This window comes from Gorilla gorilla, chromosome 8 (assembly GCF_029281585.2).
Source record: "Gorilla gorilla gorilla isolate KB3781 chromosome 8, NHGRI_mGorGor1-v2.1_pri, whole genome shotgun sequence".
Classification (NCBI taxonomy): domain Eukaryota; kingdom Metazoa; phylum Chordata; class Mammalia; order Primates; family Hominidae; genus Gorilla; species Gorilla gorilla.
This window is the reverse complement of record NC_073232.2, coordinates 84,949,374-84,972,179: the sequence shown is the minus strand read 5'-3', so window position 1 is coordinate 84,972,179 and position 22,806 is coordinate 84,949,374. Positions and strand designations below refer to the sequence as shown.

The 22,806-nt window shown below is 39.5% G+C and overlaps 1 protein-coding gene across 39 annotated transcripts in view; it reads right to left on the bottom strand.

Annotated features, from left to right (window-relative positions):
• The window catches only part of PARD3 (par-3 family cell polarity regulator), a 705,875-nt gene that overhangs the window by 15,454 nt on the left and 667,615 nt on the right, over nucleotides 1-22,806 (bottom strand). For all 39 annotated transcript variants that reach the window (XM_055352954.2, XM_055352955.2, XM_031015292.3 and 36 more), the window contains one exon: nucleotides 6,499-6,619. In XM_055352954.2, coding sequence (XP_055208929.1) covers nucleotides 6,499-6,619 — 121 coding nt within the window. The remainder of the gene's footprint in view (nucleotides 1-6,498; nucleotides 6,620-22,806) is intronic.

Genomic DNA, 22,806 nt, shown 5'->3' with positions numbered 1-22,806 from the left:
CGAGAGTACAGAGGCTCTCTCCATGTGTGACGGGCACCTCTCTGCAGATGGCTTATCTCCAGGTCTATTTCTTTCTTTTTTTTTTTTTTTTTTGAGACGGAGTCTTGCTCTTGTCGCCAGGTTAGAGTGCAATGGCGTGATCTCGGCTCACTGCCACCTTAGCCTCCCGGGTTCAAGCGATTCTCCTGCCTCAGCCTCCTGAGTAGCTGGGATTACAGGCACCTGCCACCACGCCTGGCTAATTTTTGTATTTTTAGTAGAGACGGGGTTTCACCATGTTGGCCAGGCTGGTCTCGAACTCCTGACCTCGCGCTCCACCCACCTGGGCCTCCCAAAGTGCTGGGATTATAGGCGTGAGCCACCGTGCCCGGCCCTCCAGGTCTATTTCTATGGGAGGTGATTTCCACCCAACTAGAGCTAGGGTCATACTCATTTCATGGCTGTCAACTAAGGCAGCATTTTTTGAGTCAAGGCATGGAGGCCGCTAGGAGAAAATGACAGCAGATACTTTTTAAGTCTTAAAAAAGATGGAAACGAAAGGAAAACCACCATTTTCTGAAATTGCCCAGGCACAGGGAGGCAATCTAGTGGTACAGAGTGGCTGTGTGCTGTGATTGCCTTGCCAATTAAAAGCAGGCAGAGCCCTAAGAGGGCAGGGAGAGCTATTAAAGTCTGAAACAGGAAAAGGGAGAAAAGGACAGATTTTGTTATTCATTGAATGACGGACAGCTAGGAAACAAGCAAGCTTGAGGGAGAAGAGGATATTCACATTGCAGAGTATCAATTTTCTACCTGAAGGACTAAACTACTTTCAGTCACTCCCAACCTGGGATGGAAAGGATTTAGCAATACAGCTATTATTAAAGGCTCCATTATCTCATCTATCAATCGTCTCAGCCAGCAAGTCTCCTTGTGGGCAACACTCAGGTATCTGCAAAGTTTTTACAGCATACTGTACTTACGTCTGCAGCCTGCAATTTAGTTCTTTTAAAAGCAACACTAAGTCCTGTCCATATCGAAGCTCTGTGATAATAACCCAAACTCACCTATTGTTCCATTATCTTAAGAAAGATTTAAAGCAACTTGCTGCTTTATTTATGTTGCACCTGGCACTACGTGAGGAAGAAGTTGCTTTTTCTTCTTCTCTTGCTCAACTTGGGAGAGAATTCACTTCAATTATGGAGCTAAGGAAATTTTCTGGGCCTCTGCTCATCTAAAGACCTTTTGTGCCACAAATCAGCTCCCTCAGGCCCAGACATTATTTTGAACAAAGGCCCAGGAACAGGTGCATTCTGTACTGCTAGAGCTTATAGAGAACATTTTCAAAATAGGTGGATTGAAAGGGCTACTTGGATGAATTTTCCGCAGCATCCCGCTCTGTATGTAAAGTAATTGGCTTACATATTTTTCTCTATGACACATCTGGCTGCACTTTGTGTGTGGGCATTTCTAACAAGCATGACAATTTCAACTAATATGGGCTCAGTTGTACACACAGCTTAAAGGTGAGTTTGTGGTTCCTTAAAACTAAAATGATTACAAACCATTCCAAAGAATGAGATCATGGTCCTATCCCTTCCAAATACAGTGACCCTTCAAGGTCAGAATACATAAGAGAAGAGAAGGATTCCAAGATGCAAAAAGCTCATTTTGTAAAACAGATAATTAAAACCATAGACCAAGCTACATTTTAAACAACTGAGCAGCTCTTCCTAAGGTAACCATAAGAATTGGTATGAAAATTAATACACTAAGTAGAATTCCAGTCACTTTAAGCTCATTTACATGATCAGTAAAATAGAGCAAGATCTCAGTTGCTTGAAAATGAAAAAAAAAAAAAAAAAAGAAAAGGTCAACTTGTGACCCATAATTTAGGAAATTATTCCATTTCTAAGGTAATCAGCCTGTCATCCAAATAATTCCCTGCTCACTCATTACCGGAAATGCTAATACAAGCCAAGTTGTCTGTCTGAAGTTGCTATGGCATTTTGATATACAATAATGTGGTCCATGACCTTCAGTAGTTGAGTTTCCAAATGTACAAGATTTTTTCAAACATTTTCCCTAACATGATTGTTCATATTAAGTAGATAACATAGAAATGCATTCCAGCCTATTCACTGTTCCCATTCAAAGTTAAAATCTTATAAAGAAACCAAAACGAATTTCAAATCATTTTCACTTTTCCCAATGAAAAACATCTAGATACTAAGAAGTAGGAAATACTCATTTAGCCTCAAACAAACCTGGAGGTCTCGCATGTGGATACAATGTCAGAAACCAGAAATAAACTCATCAATCTGAGTTCTCAAAGACATATGTCTGCTTCTCTGTTATATATTTAAAATATATTCCAATTTCAAAGAGGGGTTCTTTCAAGCCTTTTCTGACCACCGCACACTGATGTGGTCCTCACAGCTCCGTGGTTCTCAACACCCCATGCACACCCCTAGCCTACCTCTGCTATATGGTACCAAGTATTCCTTTATTTTTTATCAGTTCTACTGGAGAGTTCTGAGGGCATTTTTTCTTTTCGATCTTTGTTCTCCCATACCAACCACAATGCCTGGGACATAGTAAGAACTCAATGAATTTGATGAATTAAGTAATTAGTTAAAGAGTAAATGTCAAGATGCTGGTTTGGAATCCACATTCCCAGGCAAAGTCAAATGGCGAACACTGCTCCTCATGGCATGGTATGGAGAATGATAAGCTCAGGCGGGGCTGTGCCAGGTTGGAACTGTGTGCATGTGTGTTAACTATTTCCATATTCAGCTGCTGTTTTCTCCTTCAGCTTGACACCATGCTCATTACTCTTTTCAGCCACTTTGTGTAAATATGCATAGTTAAGAATGTATTTATCACACATCACAAAAGAATCCTGTTTCAAGAAATGCAGTAGGAATGGATTGAGTCAATTATGCCAAACAATATAAGCAGATTAACATAATTCTGTCATGTTGCTACATGGGAATGACTCAATTTACTTGATCATCTAGGAAAATGAACTAAATACCTTAGAAAAATGCCATTAATAGTAATACTGTTGCAGAAGACAATTAGAGATTTTCCAGGGAACTTGTTTTATAACCTCCCAAAGTTAGGCAAGAACTGATTTCATGAGGTGCTTTTACACCTGGATGCTGATCCCACATTGCCAGTTGCCCCATCTTCCTCACCTGAACTAAGTTAAAGCTCTTCAAACTACAGTTGACCCTTGAACACCAAGAGTTTGAACTTTGAGGGTCCACTGATACACAGAGTTTCTTCCACCTCTGCCACCCTGAGACAAGACTTACTCCTTTCTCCTCCTCCCCTGCCTATTCAATCTGAAGACAATGGAGAAGATCTTTATGATGATCCACTTCCATTTAATGAAAAGGAAATGTACGTTCTCTTCTTTATGATTTTCTTAATAACATCTTCTTTCTAGTTTATATTACTGTAAGAATACAGCATATAATACATAAAATGTACAGAGTGTGTGTTAATCAACTGTCTATGTTATTGATAAGGTTTCTGTTCAACAGTGCGATATTAGTGCAGTAGTCAAGTTTTCGGGAAGTCAGAAGTTGCATGGGGATTTCTGATTGTGTGTGTGAGGAGGAAGGGGGATGGTCCTCCAACCCCCATGTTGTTTAAGGGCCAACGGTAGTACTGCTTCTCCCATTTTTTCCTCTTTGCCTTTCCTCCACAAAATTAATCTTCCTCAAACCCGAATTTGGTCACTAAATCCCTTAATGAGCAGCATTTATAGGTTTCTTGCTTTATGTAGAGTAATATATTGTGAGTATTGGGTTTCAGGACCAAAAAGGACCTCAGAGATCGTCTAGACTTTAGAACAGTGATTCTCAAAGTTGAACTTGTTTCAGAATGAGTTGGAAGGCTCATTAAAATACAGATTCCTGGGCCCCACCTGTAGAGGTTTAGATCTAGTAGGGTCAATGCAGGGCCCAAGAATATGTATTCCTAACAAGTTTCTAGGTGATGCTAAAGGTGCTGTTCTGTGGACCACACTTTGAGAAGCTCTGATCTTCAGCAGCAGCTAACAGGATCCAGCCTCTATAGTCAACTAGAGGGGTTCTACTTGCATCTGCTTTACATTTAGCTTCTTCTTAAACTTTCATTTCATCAAAGGGTTTAGTAACTGACATCCAATCATTTATTCTTTCTTTTCTTTTTTTTGATTCAGAGTCTCGCTCTGTCGCCCAGGCTGGAGGGCAGTGGTGCAATCTTGGCTCACTGTAACCTCTGCCTCCCGGGTTCAAGTGATTCTTCTGCCTCAGCCTCCTGAGTAGCCTGGATTATAGGCATGTGCCATCAGGACTGGATAATTTTTGTATTTTTAGTAGAGATGGGGTTTCATCATGTTGTCCAGGCTGGTCTCGAACACCTGGCCTCAAGTGATTAGCCCACCTTGACCTCCCAAAGTGCTGGGATTACAGGCACAGGCCATTGTGTCTGGCTTGCAATCATTTATTCTAATCTTGGTTGAGAGATAAGAAAACTGAGGCCGGGAGAGCCAGGCCACCTGGCTACTGGGCCAGTGTTCTTTCCTAGCACTATTTCTCTTCAAACTTTCAATCTAGCATTGAAGGCTCTTCCTACATTTCTACCTTTAATCTCCCCTTCCCTTCAACATAACCAACCTCTCAGTTCCACATCAGCTGGGTAGTTTACCCTTCCTCAAATCAAATGTTCCTTTTTTTTTTTTTTTTTTGTAATGTCAAGCCTCTTTTTTTTTTTTTTTTGAGCCAGGGTCTCACTGCAGTCCCAACCTCCCAGGTTCAGACAATCCTCCCAACTCAGCCTCCTGAGTAGCTGGGACCACAGGCATGTGCCACCACATCCGGGTAATTAAAAACTTTTTTTTTTTTTTTTTTTTTGTAGAGATGGGGTCTCCCTATGTTGCCCAAGCTGGTCTCCAACTCCTGGGCTCGAGCAATGCTCCTGCCTTGGCCTCCCAAAGTGTTGGGGTGATGGTATGAGCCACCATGCCTGGCCTCCAGCCTTTTATAACACCATTCTTCCTTCTGTCCTACTCTTCCAAATATCTAGTAAATGATATTCCCAACACTTTGTCTGAACTGAACTTGTCAACTTTATGGACACTAATCTCCGCTCTACTTCTGTAACTCACGTGCAAAGATGGCAGGCCTTAGACCTCAACATCGTCTGAACTATCGCCTCTACTTCCAAGATCCTAGAGTCCAAAAAATACACTATTTTGATCACAACTTCCTAGGCTTGAGAACCCCTAGATCCTGAGCCCTCTTGCACACTGCTAGGCTGTGAGGCTAATCCTTCCTTGAGCTATACTTGCCACCCCACCTGGACCACACGATGCTTCCCCAGTATCCTTGGTAGGACTCCAGCAACTGCCTTGGCTTTCTGCCATGTCTATCTTCCAACCCCCACTAAAGAATTAATCCACAAATTTATTCCTTCTATTCCCAGTCTTCTAAGCATTGCCAGTTAGGTCAAATTACCATGCTGCCTGGACTTCCTAATACCCCATGCTAGAGTTTCCTACCTTAAGCAGCTTATTTATTCACCTCTAACAGACTCACTCTCAAGTCTCCCAAAGAGATTCTTCAAACTCCCCATCATCTCAAAAAATCTGCCCCAACACCTCCACTCTCAGACGTGCTGTCATCTCTAGGGTGAGACACAAGATCAGAACACAGTTCTGGCATTGAAAAAGCCATCTGAAGTTTTTTCACTCTGGTGGCTATGTGGAGGATGAACTGGAATAAGATGGATTCAACAAACACACAAGGGGGGTGCAAAAGATTAAAGAATCAAGAATTACTAGACCTGGCACAGTGGTTCACAACTGTAATCCTGACACTTTGGGAGACTGAAGAATGAGGATCACTTGAGCCTAGGAATTCGAGACCAGCCTGGCCAACATAGTGAGACTCAGTCTCTAGAAAAAACTAAAAAATTAGCCAGGTGTGGTGGCACTTGCCTATAGTCCAGCTACTCTGGTGGCTGAGGTAGGAGGATTGCCTAAGCCTAGGAGTTTGGGGCTGCAGTGAGCTATGATCGCACCACCGCACTCCAGCCTGTGTGACAAAGCGAGACCTCATCTCTTTAAAAAAAAGAACTACTAAACACTGTACTTTGTACATTACAGGCACGATGGAGAAGTGTTGAACAAATTAATTTTGGCTCTGATTCTGAGAATATGTATCTATAGAAAAATATTTACTAAATTTAAAAAATGCTTAGTTGAGAGTGAGAATACTTTTGCTATGTCTTGTCATAAGGCTAGTGAAACCTATTAGGCAATGGACAGATGGTGGAACAAGATATAAAATGAAATTAGCAATGATGAAACCCAGATGGAAATGAGGAAAAGGTCAATATGTTAAAGGTCAAAGGAATTTGGCTCCATCTTGTCTCGTTTCATAGAGCATTGAGGTCATAGCTTAGTGGCCTTTGCTGCAGGGAAGTTGTAGGACCATTCACCATGCTGAAAAACCAATTACTTACCCAGGGTTGCTCAAAACTATAGGTCCGTCGACGATCTTCTACATCTTCATCTTGCTTTGCTTGCTGAAATTCTTGCCTCAGACGCTGTATCCGATCATGGTTGCTAGGAGTTGATCTGTTACTGAAAGAGAGATGAGGCAGCAGTGAATACCCTTCAGAAATATTATCTGTGAACTGCAGTTGCTAGCAAAACATGGCAACTTGCTGTGAAATGACGCCATTTAAGAGAAAGTGAATTTTTAAAACAATATGTGGGCATTTAAAATATGTTTTCATTTTGGTTTTAGGATTAAGGCTTATTGAGGTATTTTAGACAGATATTCAAGAGGGTAAACAATATTTTTAGATATTCTTTTTTTTTTGCACTGTTCTTTAAAAGCTTCATTTCCTTTCTGTAATCTGGCAAGGTGTTGGCAGGGAAGTTTTTTTGGAAAGGACATTGCATTAAAAGTCAGAAACAACAGGGTCTGGTCCTAGCTTCTGTACCTTCTTAGACTAACGTACTTAATGTTTCTAAGCTGAAGTTTTTTAAATATATGAAGTAGAGATAATAATTTTACTCTAAATATCTGAGTTGTAATAATCAAGTGAGAGGACACCATGAAATATAGCTGCACAAATGCACAGCAATATTTTCGTAATACGAGGTTCCTATTTATGAGTCATCAGAGGTCTATAAATAAAATGCAATTCTCACAGCAAAAATGAAAAACATTTTAAAAATAAGTTCAAGTGGTAGTTTGATTTAACCAGTTAGTTAATAACAATACGGCCTTCTTTTTGTATAGTACTGAATTTTGTTTTATTCTCAGAAATACCTTATAAGATAGGTGCAGAAGGTAGTATTTCACACACCCACCCACCCACCCACCTACGCACACGTTTACAAATGTAGTAACTGACATTTAAAGAAGATAAGTGGTTTGTTTGGGCATCTCCCAGCTGGCCAGTGGGGAAAGTGAGACCAAAATCCAGATTTTCTGGCTCCCAGTCCAACCCTCATTTCACTATGCCATGCATATCACTTTGTAAAACATGTATCAGGCTCCAAAGCTCTTCATTTGTAAAATACAAATTTTAAAAAGAGTATTTTCACAAGAGTAACAGAGATTGATGACCAAAATTAAATCAATCATAAATCTCACAGCACTTTTGGTCTATGCCATTCACTAAAGCAGTAAGTTTCATCCTATCAGTGACGTGGATGGGAGACAGGGAAATACTGGGTAGGAGAGGGCGGTTCCTCAGCAAAGGTCCCACCCTCAGAAGTCTGGAAACCCATAACCCTAAATGGGAACAGGCATTCCTGTTTTTGCACCCAAAAGTTGCCTTTTTGGCCCACCACGTCCCCCTATCCTGCACCCATATAAACTGCAAACCCCAGGCTCCATGAACAGACAAACAGAAGGGCAGAAGAGTGGCAGAATGGTGCGGCAGAGAAGGGAGACGAGAAGGAGCATCTGAATGTCAAGAGGTGTTTGGCTGGGGATGGCTGGAGAGGAGACTGGGCCACTGGATGGCCAAACTCCAGGGGAAGATCATCTTCCCACCCCATCCCCTTTCCAGCTTCCCATCCATCCCACTGAGAGCCACCTCCATCACCCAATAAAATCCCCACATTCACCATCTTTCAAGACCGTGTGGGACCTGATTTTTCCTGGATGCCAGACAAGGGCCTGGGTACCAAGGGGGGCACTGGGCTGGTTAACACTTAAGCCATCTGCAGATGGGAGAGCCAAAAGAGCACTGCAACATGCCCACTGGAGCTTCAGGAGCTGCAGGCACCCACACCCAGACACTACCGTGGGGCTGGAACCCTGGCTCCCGTACCTGTGCATCTGCATGCTCCCCCTCCCCTAAGGGGTTTGGGCACGCACAGCAGTCAAATAGACGAGCCACACACCCCTGCTGCATGTCCTGTGAGGGGAGTCAGGGAACTCTCTCATTTCATCAGGAAAGCTATTCAAGCCCATCAGGCAACTACTGCCTCCACAACAGAACGTCAGACTTCTTGAGGACAAGAACCACATCTTCTTCTTATCATATATACCCTCCAAGCTGCTAGCAGAATGGAAAGCTGCAAAGCTATTCGGAAGATCAGGTCTCTTCACAAAAGCATGTTGCCCTGGTTACTCAGTGTGTGCCAGGGTTCTGCTGGCTGCACCCCTCCTGGGTGATGTGATTTGTGAGAAGTAGCTTGCAAAGAGAAATTCTGTCACAGTAGAGTACATAAAATTCTCAAACGGACATAAGTCTACATATAATTCCACATATTTTGAAGAATCCCAAAGGTTTAAGCATCTAAAATTGAACATGTTCATGTACAGGATCATCAGGTTAACATCTTCTAAAAATATGGAATAGTCTTTCATCATTTAACATATTGGGAGGGGTCCCTGTACCTTCATGTATCAATTTCACTAGAGCTTCTAGAATATACTGTCAATACATTCAATTTGATTATTTTCAAAGTCAATAAAAGCTTGTCTTTCTTTGCTTTTCTTCTGACAAATCTGAACTGACTGGCCTGGAACATTAAAGGTGAACAGGTCTGTAAATTGGGCTGCTTGACGACACAAGGCTTCAGTCCACATCACTTCAAAATGTCCCTCCACACTTTTGAGACAGGCAGCTTGTTATTCTTACTGGCTTTAAAAATATATAGTGTCCTATATTGTTGCACTGTCCAATCTAAAAAGCACTCTGTTCTTTATGTGAAACCGTAATGGTGTAGGCATGAGTGAGGATGGTTACCTTCATAAGACAAAAGAGACAGGAAAGTGGACATTCCTGAATCTCACTGTCATTCTTCCACCTGTGCTTCCTGGCATACTTTATAGCTTTCATGGGAGGATTATAGGAGGTTTGACTGACAAAGTATTTTACAAATCTAACCAGAAGTATTCTTCTGTTATTTTCATGCAGCACAGAGAGTTTTAAGCCCATAATTATTAGGATCATGAAGTTGAAACCATTGATAAAAACTGATCTCCTACTATTTGCAATTCACTAAAAGTCTGTTTTCCCGACAAAGGGAGTTGACCGAGTATCCTCAATGTTAAATTCTGGTGACACTGGTGTTTTTCACAGCAAAAGATAAGTTCTGGAAGTCACTTCTGCCCTTGTTTCCAAATCTGGGGAGCTAGGCAGACCTTTGGTTTCATCCCCTTTTCCTCTGCTCTTTCTCTCCCAATACTCTAGAGAAAGCTGGCTGACTTGTCTAAGACTGGCAAAACCACTTAATGGCTGAAGTTGGAAAACAGGCTGCAATGGTTTTCATGATTGATGATGATTTCCAAAGACTGGAAGACCGTCAAGCCCCCTTGGGGAACAACAATTGGCAGTCTGAAGGTGAAATTCTGGCTTTGAGAGATGAAACCATTACAATTGCTCAGTTCTGTCTCTCTGGCCAGTCTATAATGAGCCAATAATTCAAATTTGGACTTTTAAAGCTCTTGGTGAGCTTTTCTGCCAAGAAAGCTAAAGGAAATTTTAAATATTCATTAGCAATAGTGACTCATCCCTACACATCCTAATCAACTTATATTTAGGTTCACTGTCAACTTAAAGTTGGTCATGATTTTTTTGTGTGAGAAATATAATAAAAATACCATCCAGGTTGATCAGATGGGTGAGACAATAAAACCCTTAATGAAGAGTCAGAAATCCTAATTTACAGATAGTCCACATGAGTGGGATCTACACAGGGATGCTGAGAGGAACAGAGAGATACTTTCTGTATAAAACATCCACACAGACAGCTATAAGACAGTTTTAGTCCAATACCAACACTCAGCCCCCGCCGACACATTGGCTTTGTACCCAACTGGAACTTAATTTCACGTTCTAACTAAATGAAGAGGGTTTGCTTTTGGTTCAGTAATGATCTGGGTTTTGGTTTTTGTTGTTTTTTCCTGACAGGTTTAAGGAAGGGTACCTAGGATCACACACTACAGAGATTCCTAGCCCAGCGTGCACAGAACTATGTGACCCTGAATTATATGGAACGTCCATAATTACTACGGGGATTGCAGTCTTTGAGGTCAGAGGCAGACCATGCGGTGTACAAGGCTTCTACATCTTCAAATTGGATGCTACCATGTGCTTCCTGAATGTGGCTAAGGATACCCATTCAGGCTAAAAGGAGCAATGAGCCTATCTGCAGGGAATCACTGAAGCCTGCCCCGCACCTGTGCCCCACAGGCATGCCAACTCAACCACTTCCTTAGGTACGATGAGAGGGAACAGAAACCTTACAACAGCGGTTCTCATCTATATGCACTGTGTATATGAGAACCATTCAGAGAGCTTGTTAAAAAATACTGATTGCCAAGGCTTGCCTTGAGAAATTCTGAGTCAGTCTAGTGCAGGGCCCAAGAACTTATACGTATACGAATTCAGAACATACTGCAGGTATATGGACTACACTCTGAAGATAATGCCTGCAGTTAGTAGACTACTGCCATGAAGGGATGCTGGCCTGGTGTTGCTTCTTATTTAAGAGAAGCTAGAAAGACAGATTTCTCTCCCAAATTTAAAATGTTCACTTACTTTACTTTTGAAATTCTAGGTAAGCCAAATAACAATTTTGTCCATTGGTGGCTAGCCTGGTTCACATTCTGCAGACACTGCCTATTTTATCTGTCGCTTCTCCAGGCTATTTACTTTCACTGCACCAAAATAATAAGGCTGGTGGTCCTCTAGTAACAGCCCCCCAAAATATGTTAAAACTGATAACCAGGCACTGTCCAGATAGTCTTGTTTCTCCTAAACTGTCCCCTCCTTCCGAGCTGCCTAAGCCTGAACCTGGGTATCCTTCCTTGCAGTCTTGAAGTCTCACCTATCTATTCAGAGGAGTATATGCTGAAAGAGAGGAGTTTGTGATGTGACTGATTAATTCTTCATCGATTAAAAATACTTTAACATTTGCATTTTTAAGCATGCAAAAGGAATCTGGAAACCTGGAAGAGATTAGTTTCAAGATCCAGAATTCAACGGAAGGGAGAAGTAACCACTCTTTTTTTAAAGTAAGGTGGTCTCGGTATACACTATGCTTCCCATAGCAGGGGGGAAAAAAGGAAGAGAGAAGGTAGACAGGAGGAGGAAATGAATTGTGGCAGGCTCTCCACATTGTTCAGAAGGCAGAGATGATTATAAACTCTGGTACAGGAGAAGAAAAGCTGCCAAAGAAGAGAGGAAAATACAGTCGCTCAGGTTTTTCTTTCTTTAATACCCTCTTCTTTCCCTTCCATCTTTCCAAATTCTACCAGTAAGTCTAAGACATCAATCCACTTCCTTGCAGCCTTTCCTCACTACTCCAGCCCATGTTCATCTCTTCCTTTCAGTTCACCTGTAATTGTCCCCTGACCCAAATACTGACTTACAGAGTCTACCAGAATCGGCATGTGTATGGGCTTTTCTCTCTTAGGTTTGTGCCTTCATCATAGCCATTCAACATGTACATATCTTGTATGTCACTTCCCTGTGGCAGAACAAATTGATCAGCAAATATTTGTGATGGATGGATTTAAGGTGGCCCTAATGTCCACACCTTCTGGGGTTCACACCTTTATGCACTCCTCTACCCTTGAATGTGGACAGAACCCACACTTGCTTTTTTTAAGATTTAATTTGATTTTAAGTGCCAGGATACATGTGCAGGATGTGCAGGTTTGTTACCTAGCTAAATGTGTGCCATGGTGGTTTGCTGTGCACTTGCTTCTAACCAATGAGAAATGCAGCAGTGATCATGCAGTGTTTGTGGTTACAATCGTGGTGTCCCTCTTGCTTGCCTCTGTCTCTCTCCTTGCTGGTACTGAAGTCGCAAGGAGCCAGGAATCCCACAGCTGCATGGAACAGAATGCTGTCAACAATGATGGAAGCAGGGAAGCTGATATTTCCCTAGTAGAAGCCTCTATGTGAGAACCCAGTCTGGCTGACTCCTTGATTGCACCCTGAGGGAGACCCTGAGCAGAGGATCCAGCTCAGTCATGCTGGAACTCCAGGCCCACAGACACTGTGATATAATCGATATGTGTTGTTTTAAGCTGCAAAGTTTGTGTTACTTTGTTTTGTAGCAAAAGAAAACGAACACTCCATTGTTGTTGGCCTTGGCCATGTGACTTGTTTTGGCCAACAGGATGTTTGTGGATGTGACACAAAAGGAGTTTGAAACTGATTGTATGCTGGGTGTATTCTTTGTGCTCCTGACTTCTACCATAACAAGAACACGCCCACAGTCTAAGAGACACATGGAGTGAATATGAATCCAACCTGCAGCTTAAAGTCAAGCCCAGTGGAGCCTGGCCTAGATCAGCCAACCCCTAGCCTCTCTGTAGATGTCTGAGCAAAAAATCAATGCTTGTTATTAGAGGCCACTAGGTTAGGCAATTTGCTGTGTGACAGCACTGCAGCAATAAACGTTCTAGACCTCCCTCCTCAGACCGCCCCCACACCAATACTACCACCCCATCACTTTAAACAGCATTATGGGGGCTGTACATTCTTGTTAAATTCAAGGAAATAAAGTATGGATGGATTTAAGGTAGCCCTAATGTCCTAGAAACACATAGGCCCTGCCCACAAGTGGAACCAAACAAATGCTGCTTGTTGCAAAAGCATGTTGTTAGAAGAGTGGAATCAAAGACAGGCATCACATTTTACGAGCGAGTTTTACCATGATCATTCATAGAATTAGTCACTGCAAAGTTCTGGTCTCTGGGAAAAATTGCACAAAGTAAATACTATTGCAGAAGATGTAACTGAAAAATGCTCACTGCAAGATCTTAATACATAAACCAATCAAATGTGCTTTCCAGTGAATACCAGTCTATAGTCAAGAATGTCCCATGGAAATCTATTCAATTGCTTAGGGTGATACCTTTTGTCGACCTCCCCACTACTGCACCCAAAACACCTCACTAGGGCTCTGTGATCTCTGAAAGTCAGCCTCCTGAGAGACCAAGGCAAGAATGTGAGTGCTTTCCTGGAGCCTGGTGAAAATATACCTGCCAACCAGGTGATGCGGTAAAACTGAACTCAAGGGCTCATTACTGGTTTCTCTTTCTGGCAGAGATTGATGACCTGCTGGGATCTGGGTCAAACACACAACTCACAAAAAGGTAATCCCCGTTAACGTTTGATTTACTTAGTTTGCCAAGAGCTCAGGACTTAAAAGATGCCCCTTCAAATCCACTACTTACAAAAGCACAGGTACATGGTAAAGACTTTTTGTTAACCATATCAGCTTATATCATTTGGCCATTTTCTTTTTGCTATCTACTTCTCAGCCCTAGCAATTTACTTTTTGGCCTATGTACAAAATTCTATTCCAAATGCTAGTGAATTTCACACCTGCACTTGGCATCCAATTACTGCAGATGAAAAAGGGACATTACTCTTTTCCCAATTAAAAAAAAATTCAAAAAGTTAATTTCCAAATTGTATCAGCAATCCTGGAAATAATGCAATACCACACTCAAAAAAAAAAAAAAAAGCTTTTTCCTATTGATACATTTCTATCACTCTGACAGTTTTCCCATGTACACATCACAGGGCAAAAAAAATTCTATAGTTCTGCTAGCTGCCAAGCTCTCTGCTTAAGAAAATCTTTTCTCTTTCACCAGCCAGCATTCAAAGTCCTACAACTTAAGAAACATCATCATGGTCTGCATCTCAGCACACATAGAAAGGAGAAGATAGTAGGTTAAAGCTTCTAAGACTCAATTCACTTATACTCAAAGATCCTATTTTCTTGCACCCTGACTTTTCCAAGCCTTGATGATGTCCTTGGGTAACAACTCAGTCTTCACATTCCAGTCCCCTCATTTAAGAAAAATCTATCTCTTCACTGACTTCCTTCATAGTTCCACAAATGGAAGAACTCAAGATCCAGCCCATTAGTAAAAAACCCACTTTCCAAGAACATTGTTTCATCTTCACTGGAGAAAAATGAGAGCACTTTTTCCTTCCTTGCCCAATTACTAATTCTTCTTGTATCCTGGGAAAAAAATAATCTGGGTTATTGTACTTGTACCAATGGTTAAGTCCAAACTTCAGCTATTTCATGGATGTCATTTAAAGCAGACACCAGGACTGGAGTAGGCAAAAAGTGACTCCGGGAGAAACAGATGTAGGGCAGACCTGTCATGAAGCCTTAGTAACAGGCAGCCAGCAGTGACCACCAGCGTCTCAGATCATTAAGCAATGTCTTACTGTGATGTCATGCATGGATGTACAGAGTTGTAATCCTTTCAAAACAGACAGACTGTCAGCATGACAAAGTGGATACAAACAAGTTCTTGAACTGCGATGACTAAAGCATTGGGGGGATAAATGTCACTGAACTAAAAAGGGATCCTATGATACAGAACTACCAGATATTGACACCATTCAGAGAGGCAGGTAAACAACCTGCTTCCCACTTAGACATTTTTCTATACTGATTAGCAATTCCATAAAATATGCCTGATCTCTAGATAAATAGTTCTAATCTACAGATGTCAGAACTGAGTTCTTAATTGCTGTAAATTAGTGAGCAAACACAGGTTTCTCATTAAACCCATTACACCCCGTATGTTAAAATGGAACACTTGTCATTTGCTTTTGTTTTTTGTTTTTTTTTTTTTTAGAATATTTTTCCCCTGGCTCTCAAATCAAGAGCATTCTTGGTAAAATCCTAGATAAAAACATTGAAGCAGAGAGACATGGTCAGGATATGTGTGGCAGGTTCCTGCCCCTTGAAATGTTTCTTCTTGGAGAAAAAACCTTTAAATGGCAATGGATTTGTCTCAATTTTAATGATGAGCAGTATTATGCCTTTATCTTTGCTTTCTTAAGAAATAGTAAATTGATGTCACCCCCTGTGAAAGCGTTTGCACTTTCTCCCACGGTACCTGTTCAAAGCACACGGTGTGCCTCCTGTCACCTGTATCACCTGTACAGTTTGTGAAAAAGTATTAATCGCTAAATTAAGAGAGAAGGGAAAGAACAGACTAAAATGTCACAGAAAAGCAAACTGTGAACTTTCAAATTAGTTAAGCATGAGACCAAGCTGGCTAAAAAGACTGTGGCTATTCACTATGGCTCTATCTCTCAGGCTGGAAGACTTATGAGGAATGGAGGAAGGGTGGGAGGGTTAAACCAAGAAATGTATCAATTATCAAACTACAAATAAAAATAGCTCCTCTGCGCAAGCTTCATTAAGTTTTATCAGCAAGTATCTTGGGGTTTTACACTCAAATCACAGGTCATAAATTCACAGTAAATCCCCCATATGTTCACCAAACACCTGAATTCAATTTCTCTTCTGGTTGTGAAGTAGGAATGTGGTGCCCACATTAATTATGCATGCAAAGTTAGTTTCTAACAAGGGCCGCTTTTTTTGTGATGCTTCAGGGTATTTACAACATCTGAAATTTTGGGATAGATCCTTCTTTAATCTTACCACTTGTATACTAGTATGTAAGTCTAAACTCTTTTCCAAATTTGAACATTGAAAAAAATTATAGTTGGTAAATATCTTGTTATAGTTTTTGCATTTTTCTATGATAATCCCAGACATTTATGATATTGCACAAATGGTCTTGATACTGACTTTGAGGTTTTTAGATAAATATTTCTGTGGTTATGTACAAATCACCCTGAATTATAGAGAAAGTCTAAACTGAGGCTAAGTGGCTATATTTATATGTGTCTATGTATACATGTGAAATTAACTACTTAGGAAATATCATGTCATTTTCAGTTTATTTTCACAGTTTTACTCATCATCTGTAATATAAAAAGAATTATGAGAAACTCATGCAAATCCCAAAGGTACTCACTTTGCTCAGCTGATAAAATTCATTTCCAGATTCTGACACCCATGATTTGTTGTCCATTTCACACCAATTTCAGTGTAATAAATCATAACAAATTAAAAACATACAGCTATGCTCTCTGGGTTAAAAAGGTGGTCTCCAAAGCTGTTAATCCTGCATTTGCTTCTGATGTGATAGTTCCAGTTCTCCAGATGCTTTATGGATCACAGGGAGGTCATCTCTCCATCGGAAAGCCTCAGGACTAGATCTTACTCCAAGTCCCTCTGTGGTCTCTGGGTAACAGGACTATCATTTTATAAGTAACAAAACCTCAGGAATGTACCCCTTGCCCTATTTCATTACTTTCATCACTCTTCCTTATTAGCTTGTCATTGGTCTCAGGCAGGAGTAAGAAAAATTTAGTTTTACTTTTTGAGGGGAAGTCCTCCAGCAACAGAGAACATGCACTTGCACAGACATACATAATTTCAGGACCCAACAATAAATACACACAAGAAAGCCCTAGGCAGCTGATCTTACCTAGTGTCACAAAAATGATCCAAGCTGGTCTCTACTCAAAAGGACAGCTGAATCTATCACAGCCATACCTCCAATGGGGCATCTACTGAAAACTCAGCACTAAAGTAACACTGCTTAGCAAGTTTTTAAAAATTATCATTGTCAAACTAATTATCAAGGTTTTGGTTTAAGAAACCATATTCGAATAAGAGTGACTATTGTGAGAATGTGCGTTAAGAGCTTTAAACCTCAAAGATGGTGGACTTCCTCAAGACCCTGTGAGGTACGTGGACAAAGGGCAGGGGCTGAGGTCTGGGCCTCCCAAGTCTCTTGACTCCCTAGCAGGCAATCTTAACATAGATTTAAGCAAGTAAAAGATGAGAGAAAATGTTTTCAGGGTATACCTATGAATTTAAATGCATTTTAGAAAATAAAATGTTGGCTGGGTGGGGGTGCTTATCCCTGTAATCACAACACTTTGGGTGGCCAAGATGGGAGCATCGCTCTAGCTAGTAGTTTGAGACAAGCCTGGACAACATCGCAAGACCCCATCTCTAAAAAAAAAAATTAGCTGGGTGTGGTGGTGCGTGTAGGCCCAGCTACTTGGAAGGCTGAAGCAGGAGAATTGCTTGAGCCCAGGAGTTTGAGGCTGCAGTGAACCATGATCGCACCACTGCACTCTAGCCTGGGTGAAAGACCGAGACTCTGTCAAAGAAAAAGAAAGAAACAAAGAAAAGAAACAAGGGAAAGGAAAGGAAGCGGGGGGCGGGGAGGGAGGGAGGAAAGAAGGAAAGACGGACGGAAGAAAGGACGAAGGAAGGAAGGAAGGAAGGAAGGAAGGAAGGAAGGAAGGAAGGAAGGCAGGCAGGAAGGCAGGAAGGCAGGCAGGCATCATTTTTCTTGGCACAATGCAAGAAAGCAGTTATAATGGTTAATGCCCAAAGTGCACTTACTTTTCATAGTGTGATTTTCTTGAATTCTCTAACAAATGGCAAGGACGTGTAAGGGATTCTAATAGGTTAGAGAACTGAAGAAAGTTTGTGGATTACATTATTCATTCAATAAAACCACTGGGGATACAAAGTTTAGCCAGTTGTGACCAACAGTTGAAGTCTGTGCCTCAAACTAAAATATACATTTAGATGTCTGATTAAAGAGCAAATGAAATTCAATGTTACAGGTGAAAAATCTTGACAAACTAAAAAGTGTGAAAAACAGGAATACATTATAAAAATTTGAAATAAAGGCTGGGGGCGGCGGCTCACGCCTGTAATCCCAGTACTTTGGGAGGTCAAGGCAGGTGGATTACGAGGTCAAGAGATCAAGACCATCCTGGCCAACATGGTGAAACCCTGTCTCTACTAAAAATATACAAATTAGCTGGGTGTGGTGGCGCATGCCTGTAGTTCCAGCTACTTGGGAAGCTGAGGCAGGAGAATCGCTTGAACCCAGGAGGTGGAGGTTGCAGTGATCTGAGATCGTGCCACCGCACCCCAGCCTGGCAACAGAGCAGGACTCTGTCTCAAAACAACAACAACAACAAAAAACTGAAATAAAAAGGCAATGGAAATTAAATTACAAAACCTGATGGGTTTTGATGACACAATAAAATGATTATCATGTTCTTCTTCATATTAGAAAGGTTTTATCATTCAGGCATAGAAACTAATTATAGAACCATTATTTTAATTCTTTAATCATGAAATGATTACAAAGAATTCAAGGCGAATATTTTCTTTGTTTTTGCTTTCTGTCTTTAATGATAGCATAATTGCAAAACACTATACGAAACTAAGCTATGTTTTTTTAAAAGAAAAAATTCCAGTGCAATGCAGTACTTAATTCTAAATCATGTCATAATTCTAAATCATGGCTAAATTCTACAGACTTTCTTGAAATGACTCAGAATATTAAATAATGTAACAGGAGATATATCACCTGTAAGTTTCATAAGAGGCTAACTCTGAAACTTCTTTGAGAATTAGAATAAAAGTAGTGAAACATATATCTAATAACCAGTTTTCTAAAAAGAAACCATTAATGAAGAGTTTGTATTACTGTTTTTAAAACATTTTAAAGATCATTAAAATATTCTTCCTGATTGATTTTTTTACTTCTATTTATGCTCTTGATGAACTTCATAATTATTCATTAATAATTTTCTGAGCTTTTTTTTCTACTTACAACTTGGCCATTATTTATCTGGAGAGAGGGAATAAATGACATAGAAATGTTAATAAATTTAACTTCTCATTTCAGATTTAGTTAAATTATTATATTAGGAAAACAAAAACAGTGTGACCATATTGGTTTGGAGTTATTGATAGATTTTGAAAACTGGAGTTATTGACAGATTTTGGAGTTACTGATAGATTGTGAAATGGCTTGCAACATTCTTTTGTCAATTACATTTTTTTTCAAAGTAATACTACATGCGCATAGTTTATATTTTAAAATGCTAAAAGCCTTAAAAGAATCATTAAAAGAAACTTCTTAAATGAAACTTCTCCTTCATCACATCTTGTCTCTCTGACCACCCAACCCCAAGACTTTTAAAGCTTTCAGCCGTTTTCTATGACATTTCTTTTTAACTCAACCTGAGATACTCAGAATGAATCAATTGTAATTCCTGGTTTGTGGTACACTCTTGCTAGTGATGGTTTCATTGCTTACTTTCATTTAGTTATGATGAAAGTGCCATGCTCAATATTATTAAATGTAAGTTGCCAGTATGAATCTATTACACAAAGCAAAAGCTGGGAATTTAATAATAAGCCATGTCTAACCAAATTCCTCTGGTATTTAGATATTTCTGGGTAATATATTTATATCACTATCTCCTGATTTATTACTGTTAAACACACCTGTTGACTTCCTACAAAGGTAGATGAAGCATTAGCTCTCTTACACTCAAATCCAAATTCTGACTCCAAATTCCCATCTTCCACATCTTCCCAATATAATTATAGCAAAATTTATATGAAAATGATTTTTCAATCTGATTTTTCAGATTTCCAGGAGAACAAATCTATCATGGCTTATTAAGCCCAATTTTTTTCCTGGAGCCCTCTAACCTCAAAAGCTCCCACCACATACGCCAATCTAGGCTGCCTGCTTCCTGGTTTTCTGCACAGCAGAAGTCCTGGGGCTTGTTAAAGCACACATTCGGTGGCTGCCTAAAAGGGTATTAGAACTAAAATATTTTGCGTTTGCATGCTTTAAATGTATGTATTCTATCATTACCACTCACTGACAGTTTGGCTAGGTATGGAATTTCAGGTAACAAAACATTATCCTTCAATATTTGAATGTGTTGCTCTATTATCTTCTAGCTTACAAGACTGATGTGAAGAAATCTGATTATATTCTGATTCTCAACTCTTCATTGTGTGTGTGTGTATATATATATATATATATATATATATATATTTTATTTTTTTTTTTTTACAGGATCTTCTCTTTCTGGTATTCCAAAACTTCACAATGCTGTCCTTTTTGAAAAATTGATTTTGCTCAGCACTAGGTGATTCTTTAATCTGGAATCTTAAGTTCTCCAGTTCTGGAAAAGATTCTTGTGTTATTTCTCTAATAATCTCTCCATTATTATCTCTGTTCTCTCTTTCTAGAAATTGTTTTCTTGAAATGTTGCACCTCCCAGAACGAACTTTTCACTTCCTTTCTTTCTCACTGTACTGCTCTTTGTCCTATAGCTCATGTTTTCCTTTATGGGAAACTTCTCAACCTCATCTATCAAGCCTTCTATTGTGTTTCTTAATACTGATATTGTATTTATTATTTTCTAAGAGTTCTTTCCCATTTACTCAATAATCCTTTCAATAGCCTCCTGTTCATCTTTGATAAAGGTTTTAATATCATTTCTATTTCACAGAATTACTGTTTATAATTCCTTAATATTTTTCTCTTCTCTTAATTTTATGTTTCCTCCAAGTTCTTAAAGAAAACAAACAAACTTTGTTGTTTGGACTCTGTCTTCCACAATTATGGCTTTTCTGAAATGTTTCACATGTTTTTCTGCCCTTTTATATTTAGGAGTGAAGCATTAAAAAGCAGATTAGTCACTGTGTGCTTCAGGGGGGTTTATGAAATGGTGGACAGGAAGGCTGGGCAGAGTGTCACTTTTTTGGTTGGGAATTCTCATGACAGTGTATGCGGACTCCTTTTCCAGGGCAATTCCATGTCTTCCGAAGAGAATCTAGCAATCTTTGGTGCGGGGTGCATAAGCTTGATTCTTGACATTCCGGTGTGATTCTGTCATTCTATATTAACTATGCCCATTTTCACAAAAATAGAGTTACTATTTCTATATCTCATTCTGTTTGTTATTTTGGAGTGATTTCCAAAAGGAAAAGAGGAAGAAATAGCTTTACTATCTAATGTTAGACTTTCTAATTTCTGTTATTCTTAATTCTCAATTATTTTCAAATACCTTAAATATCTTTTCAAGAATAAAACTGGTATATGGATGCTTATATATTTTTTTAAGTAGATGAAAGACACGGATGTAAATGTTCCAAAATGGTAACAGCTATTGGTTATAATTACAGAATTATGTCCACCACTTCCTAACACACTTTAGGAATAATTTCTGTATTACTTTTTTACAATATTTATGGTTAATTTAGGGAGTACATTTTTAAAACATTGAGTTTGTAATCTACAAAGCTCCAAATACAAATACTGTTTTAAAGATTTAACCAAGTCCTCCAAACTTTTCCTCCCAAGCACATGACCTGGTGCTATACTCAAACTAGTTTTCTTTTCTTTGACATGTGATGAAAATCACAGTTTGGCTTTAGTTTTTGCCTACATTTACTTCTGCTGGTCAATATGGTGACTGTGACATACAATTTTTAATCCTCTGTTTCAATCTTTGCTGGTCTTCACTCTTCGTTCTCCTGCTAAAGAGTGACCAGCTCCTATTCTGATCTCTCAGGAGTATCCCACTGATGCTGGTGACAAGGAACGTTTCCCACTTTTCCCACCGCATGCTCCTATCACCACTACGGAAGCGCATGCCTCGAGAATACAATTTCAGGCTCCAGCACATCCCCACCAGTAGATATTGTAGTTTTGTGGCTAAGGCGTGCAAATCGATACAAGTAAACTGAACCTGATAAAAGTTCCCGAAAATCAGTCTTAGAAGAACCAAGTGGTAAGCTGATTAGCCAAAGGTTTACTGAAAGCCTTTTTTGTTTCCATCCTTGTGTTTGAAAATCCTTCTAGAAAGTAATAAAGGTCTCATCCATCTTGAAAAGAAGGAATAATGGATATTTAACTTAAAAAAAAAACTTTTGAGATTTTCATGACTCACTGTTGAGTACTTTGTAGAAAAAAAGGATGAAATTGAGTTCTTTTGCTTTCTCACTATTTTTCTGACAGACCCCCCCACCTCACCCCGATAACAGCACTTTTATAGGTATCTACCTCTTGTTTCTAAAAGTGTAATTTGGAAACATATTGGCTAACTGTGGGTTTGCTTGGTTTCTAGCTAATTGAGACTTTATTGTATTGTTGCTTAATACATGATTTTAAAATTATACTGCAGCTGATTAAAATGAGAAAAATATATCTTTACTATTGTGGCAGAGTTTTTTCTTTTTTTCTCTAGTTTGAATTTTTTTTCTCTCAATTTCAGGGATTTTCAAATTTCTAAAACAAAAACAAATCAATATTTAATTCCAGACTCAAATTGCTTAATACGTGGATAAAAACCTTTTGATCTTTATAAGTTTATATATATAGTAAAATTTTCCCTTTATAATGTCTAAATTTGTCTCTACATAATAAAATTTGTCTCACAATGATATCTACTTTAATTTGATACTTTACTAAGTTTGTTTTGGAAAAAAATCCCAACTTAATATGATTATAGATTTTTAAAATGTTTGTTTTTCTGTTTATATATATAATTTAAAAAAAAAATCTTTCAGCTCCTATGAAAGGGCTGGGAAAACAGAGTACCAGTATT